Source organism: Salvia hispanica, chromosome 4 (assembly GCF_023119035.1).
Source record: "Salvia hispanica cultivar TCC Black 2014 chromosome 4, UniMelb_Shisp_WGS_1.0, whole genome shotgun sequence".
Taxonomy (NCBI): Eukaryota; Viridiplantae; Streptophyta; class Magnoliopsida; order Lamiales; family Lamiaceae; genus Salvia; species Salvia hispanica.
Genome location: NC_062968.1, coordinates 22,058,162 through 22,063,918, shown reverse-complemented (window position 1 = coordinate 22,063,918; position 5,757 = coordinate 22,058,162). Strand labels below are relative to the sequence as shown.

The window sequence follows — 5,757 nt, the reverse complement described above, 5'->3', positions numbered from 1 at the left end:
ATACTAAAAACAAAATCATTTTAATTATAACAACAATCAAATATGGTACACCATTATTTAATTGACACAACAAAATGATCATTTATCACACATTATAATCTCATAACTAATTAATCAAGCAAGAAGCATTTGAATGTGTTGATCCTTCTCAAAATAGGTCATATCCAACTCATCCAAATACACCCACGCCTCAATTCCATCATTCTCCCTCGTGTTCATCAAAATCATCAAATCTTCAAGAGGAACATCGGCCAAACTCACCCAAATCGCTTTCCCAAACCCAAAATCCAAGTCATAATCCCCAAATTTCGACCAATCCGTCACGTAAATCACCTTATAATCCTCCCTAATCAGCCCTTTCTCAGCTATCTCAGCATAGCTATCCACCAACGCCCACCTCCCGAATCCCTTGTCGCTCAAAATCCTCGCACAGTCCTTGATCCCGCGCACGGTGGCTTCGCGCATTTCCCTCGCCAGCTTCGGGAAATCGCGTGTGGCCTCCCTCCTCTCTTCCGTGCTGAGCTCCACGTGTGATATGGATACCCAGGTCCCGCACGCATGCTTTGGCACGGGTGGGACGGTCCTCTCGCGCACGTTTATCGCGTGGGCGATTAGGGCAGCCCTTGCGTTTTGAGTATGGAGCCTGAAAATAAGTGAACTGCCGAGTGAAAGGAAGAACATCATGAAAAATATTGTAGAGTGAACAATCAAATGTTAGTGGGCCTTAAATCTTAAGGACCGATTGATTGTTACCGTTCAACCATAAATATCTCATTTTCTATCGGCTTGAGTTTTATCGTTTGACTTTGTCAAAAAATTGGATAGAAAAAGTTAATAGAATATGTGTACTAATATTTTTATATATTGATCTTACAATAAAATGTGATTTAAGTTAATAAAATATTAGGTCTAATTATTAAAAAATAATAAAAGTGAAATAAGACATTTATTAATGAATAGATGAGAAAAGAAAAATGAAAGATGTACAATTAATATTATGACTAGTACTAGGCTTTTTTTATATCGTTTTATATAAATAGTCCTTCTCCCTTGTAAATTGTATCAGAATGTTATAGTTAATTTTTTTATTTGGCAACACCCCAAGACAATAAATACACATGATTATACTCGTGGTTATCTGTGTTTATTTCACAGGTAAATTTATATTAAAATTTCTTACTACTGTTCCCAACTTAGATTAATTTTTGTTTTCATATTAGTACTATTTATATTTGTGATTACCTGTGTTTATTTTCTAAGATGGTAGATCCGCCTGCGTGTCTAGCCTCATCAGCGCGGAGAAGCGCCTGCGTGAGTGCGGCCGACACCACCACCACCCTCGACAGCGCCACACCCTCCAGGTCCGGGTCCGAGCTGGCCCGGGCCCTCAGGGCCGCGATCGCCTCCTTATCGAAGACGACCCTCTTCCCCACAATCCTCCTCTCCCCGACCCCGAAATCCAGCGGGGCGGCGCCCTCCGACGGGAACAGCGCTGCCGAGCCGAAATCCGGGCGGATCGTCCGCTCCCCGCCGCGCGCGGCCTCCGCCCACGCGGCGAGGAACACGGAGAGCGAGCAGGCGTCGAAGATCCGGTGGGACCCGCAGACGGCGATGGCGACGCCGCCGCAGAGGAAGGTGTTGACCTGGACGGCGAGCATGGGGTCGTCGGGGCCGTCGGCGGCGGCGATGTCGACGGGGAGGAGGGCGTTGAGGCAGGAGGGGTCGGCGAGGAGGGGGCGGAGGGGGGAGTGGACGAGGGCGCGGGAGAAGAGGGCGCCGGCGTCGTTGCAGTCGACGGCGTGGAGGGGTTTGAGGTAGCGGCCGGCGAGGGGGTAGAAGGAGGGGAGGATTTGGGAGAGGGGGGTTTGGAGGTTGAGGGGAAGGGTGTGGGTGTGGGGAGGGTAGTAGAGGATGCGGATCACGTGCATTGGGGGGTTGAGGTCGTCGATCATCGAGATGTTGTAGCGGCGGAGGTGGGAAGGGGTGGCGGTGGCGGGTTTCACCAGTTGCCGGCTCTGCACCTCTACTTTCATATTTCTTGCTAATATGTTGATTTTATGAGTGAGAGAGGTTATATATAGATATGCAATCAATGTATTATTTGCATTATCTATTGTAAGCATAATTAATACTAATAGGGTGTAATCACAAAAACCATTTTAGGACAAATTGCAAGAAAAAAAAAAAGATGAAGTTTTGTCAAATTGTAAAATTAGTTGATAATATAATGGAATTTGAATTTGTATCTGATATGAAAGTCGAGAAATCATATGTAAATGTTATCTCAAGTGAGTTAAATGACGTCGTCTATTCATGAACAAAACAGCGTCGTTTGGTTAATCAATACTATATTACACATGAGTCTTTTGTTGTAGAATAATTGAGGATAAATCCGAAATTTATGGTTTTTTATTTATTTATATTTAAGGTTGTAGAATGAGTCAGAATTTGATCAAATTAAATTTTATGGTATTTTCCAACAATTTACCCTCTTTTTCTATGTATTATAGTTTTATCCACTTAGAAAACCATTGTTCAATTATTTTCTTAAACATATGCAGTTATATGCATATTGAACATTTTTTGGGGACAAATATAGATATTACTTTAGGGTAGTGATAAAATGCAAACTCATATATTGTATAAACTCCAAACTTTTTAATATAGTATCAACACAATGTCAACACAGTGCAAAATTTCAAGATTTTGATGTCAATACAATATCAATATAATGTCAACACAACATCAACCATTGACATTGTGTTGACATTTTTTGTTGCTATTATTTTATCATCTGTTGATATCTTCTAATAGTACAGATCATAGTTTGGAGTTTGTACTCTATTTTGAGTCTGCATTTGATCACATTTCTATTACTTTAATTTTCATGATATTGAAAGAAGGCCATGCCTAAAGTTTGAACTCAATCCCTTATGTGTCATATATAGCTGGTCGTAAGTCGCGCCTAGCTGATTACACCAGTCTACTTCCATTATATCATGATTCTGAAAGAATTAAATGACCAAAAGTTATAGTAAGTTGGATTTCAATGTGACAATATATATTCAAGGATCAAGATAATCTCAAACTAAAACTAACACGATAAGGGAACCACATGTATCTTGCATTTAGACAAGGTTTGTTCCCTAATTTGGATTATCAAGATATCGTATCATGTTTAGATTTGGTGAATGAGAAATTTAACATCGGAATCAAATGGTAGACTTTCATCAATTTCGATCTTTCTTATATTACGTACATGAATTATGTCGCTCTCGATTTTGTTTCATGAATAAAATACTTATATTGTTTAATGTGAAATATGATAGGTGGCACATATTGAAAATTAAGGATTTGTCATTTAAATCTAAAAATATACTCAATTTATATGACTCGATTTGTATAATGTTACAAATAGATTCTCAATCTTTCATTACTTATTCTTTCGCAATAACTCATGGTGTGGTGTGTCCAACTAATCACCTTTTTCGGAAGAGTGAAAAAATAAGGAGAGAAGTGGTTTCTGTTGGTTGAACACATGTGACAATATGTCTAGATAGTGAATCTAGATGCACATATTCTACCTTAATCAAGACTGAAAATCTTATTTATAGATCAAACAAATCCTAATTGAGGATCAAAAATCTATAATTGAAAATTGATCATCCTTATCTAATTATAGAAGCCCCAAAGGCCCAAACCTTCTTTGAAATATCAATAATATGTAATGTAATTAATCCAAGGTTGTAACTCTGGGCCGGCCTGGCCCAAATTTAACTTTTTAATTCACTACAGTACTTCGTAACATATTCTGTTGAAGTGGGCCGGCCCAAATTATCAGCTCTATGAATGTAGGAAAACATAAAACAAAATCTAATAAACCTTAGATGTATTACTGTTGGCAAACAAATAACTAGTCAGTCTCATAAAAATAAATGTAAATCATTACAACAAGTTATACTAGCACGACATTTATTACCATTCCACTACTACAAAATCGAACCTACATAGCTGTCTGTATATATATTCAAGAATCAATAGATGTCACCATTTACCAGGCTAAATTCTTAGCCTTTGAGCACTTATACGAATATCTCCTCATTAATTCTATATAAATCAAGTAAAGTAACCTCTTCAATTCTATGACACACTGAACTTAACTATCTATCATACATTCACATGGTCACATGGACACAAATAACAAATCTCACTTTTAACTAGAATAATATGGATCGAAGAATGATACTAAATGGCCACATTATGATCACCCATATAAAATTTGATTAGTAAATTTGAATATTTAGGAATTCCATGGAGATAACATAAATCTCATTGAAATAAATGTGACGAGAAAGAAGAAAAAGTGAAAAAAGTGTAATTTTAGTATTAAAATCCTCAAATTGTCAAAGCCATGAAAGATTAAAGAAAGGAAAGCTTGAAGATAAAAAAAAGTGAAAAAGAATCTCCTGTCTTGAGAAGCTAAAATATGCAAGGATAAAATTGTAAATCAGTGAAAGTTAAACCAAAAATTGTAAATAAACGGATTTATGTGTGTATTGAACCAATTTTTTTAATTCAATGATCTTTTTAAGTATTGAATAAAAGCTGGCATTTTGAATTTGACTTCATTTAAAACACATAATAATCCACATGAATGAAATTCTCAAAAGATGTTCCACATAATAATTAATTTAACCCCTCGATCTCTGTCACTACTTCATGATTTTACTTAATAAAATTATGCATCATCCACGTTTTTAGTGTTTGTCTTTATTGTGTAGAAATTACAGCAAGAATATATCCCACATGCATAAGCTTTTTTATATTGCTAAAATATTCCTAGAGATCAATCTGTGATTTCTTGTGCTACGCAAAATATAATTAATAATGATTATTTCATCTTTTTATATGTAAATGGTAACGGTATAGTAATTGCAAAGATGGATAGAAGGTGTTTGTTGAAGATTATTTTCCTTGTTATACTACTAATCTCTTCTACCACTGGTTAGTCTCTATCTAACTCTCTCTGATCCCTCTATCTCTCTCTACATTTGTTGATGAATCTTGAATATAAATAGGAAGTGACGAAGTGGAGTTTGTATCAAGAAGATTGCTACGATTGAAATCATTATGTGGTGATTGTATCTACAATTTTGATTGTGTGCAGAGTGGTTGTGGAGATTTGTGTGTACCAAATGATCCTCATTTTTTCTTTGGTAAATGCAGATATAGATGAACAAAGACTAATCTCATTTTGTTCTTCACTTTATTTTTATTTTTTTAGCACAAAAACCGGGAAATGCATATTCGATAATGTATTTATAATTTTGTAATTATGCCCTTCAAATGTTTTGATTGGACATGTTTTATTTTCAGTTTATGAGAAGCATTACAGTTGTATGAGATCAGAATACACACATTGGTATATAATCAAATACTAACTAATTTATAGTAATAACTAATAACTAATATTCATTCCGTTTAAAAAAAATAGAGCACATTCATTTATAGAAAATTTTCAACAAATAATAACCCTACACATCATTCCACTAACTCTACTTTTCACTTACTTTTTCTCCTTCTCTCTTACTTTTTTCCCTTCTCTCTTACTTTACCAATTCTAAATTAAAACACGTGTCATACACAAAGACATATCAATTTTTTGTGGACGGGGGAGTATCAATTTTGTATGTTAAAAATATCAACACAAAGACATAAATTTATCAATATTTTTGTGTTGATAAACTTATGACTTTG

At 35.8% G+C, this 5,757-nt stretch overlaps 1 protein-coding gene and 1 long non-coding RNA gene across 2 annotated transcripts; one reads left to right on the top strand and one right to left on the bottom strand.

Moving 5' to 3' along the window:
- Nucleotides 1–2,157, bottom strand: LOC125185487 (pelargonidin 3-O-(6-caffeoylglucoside) 5-O-(6-O-malonylglucoside) 4'''-malonyltransferase-like). The gene is made up of 2 exons (XM_048082017.1): nucleotides 1,243–2,157; nucleotides 1–643 (listed from the first exon to the last, which is right to left on the bottom strand). Exons 1-2 carry the CDS (start codon nucleotides 2,121–2,123, stop codon nucleotides 115–117), a joined length of 1,410 nt encoding a protein of 469 aa, XP_047937974.1. The 5' UTR covers nucleotides 2,124–2,157; the 3' UTR covers nucleotides 1–114.
- A 2,743-nt stretch (nucleotides 2,158–4,900) lies between these two features.
- On the top strand, nucleotides 4,901–5,375 carry LOC125217980. The gene is made up of 2 exons (XR_007175853.1): nucleotides 4,901–5,004; nucleotides 5,079–5,375. It is a non-coding gene; the product is annotated as an uncharacterized LOC125217980 (long non-coding RNA).
- The last annotated feature ends 382 nt before the right edge of the window (nucleotides 5,376–5,757 follow it).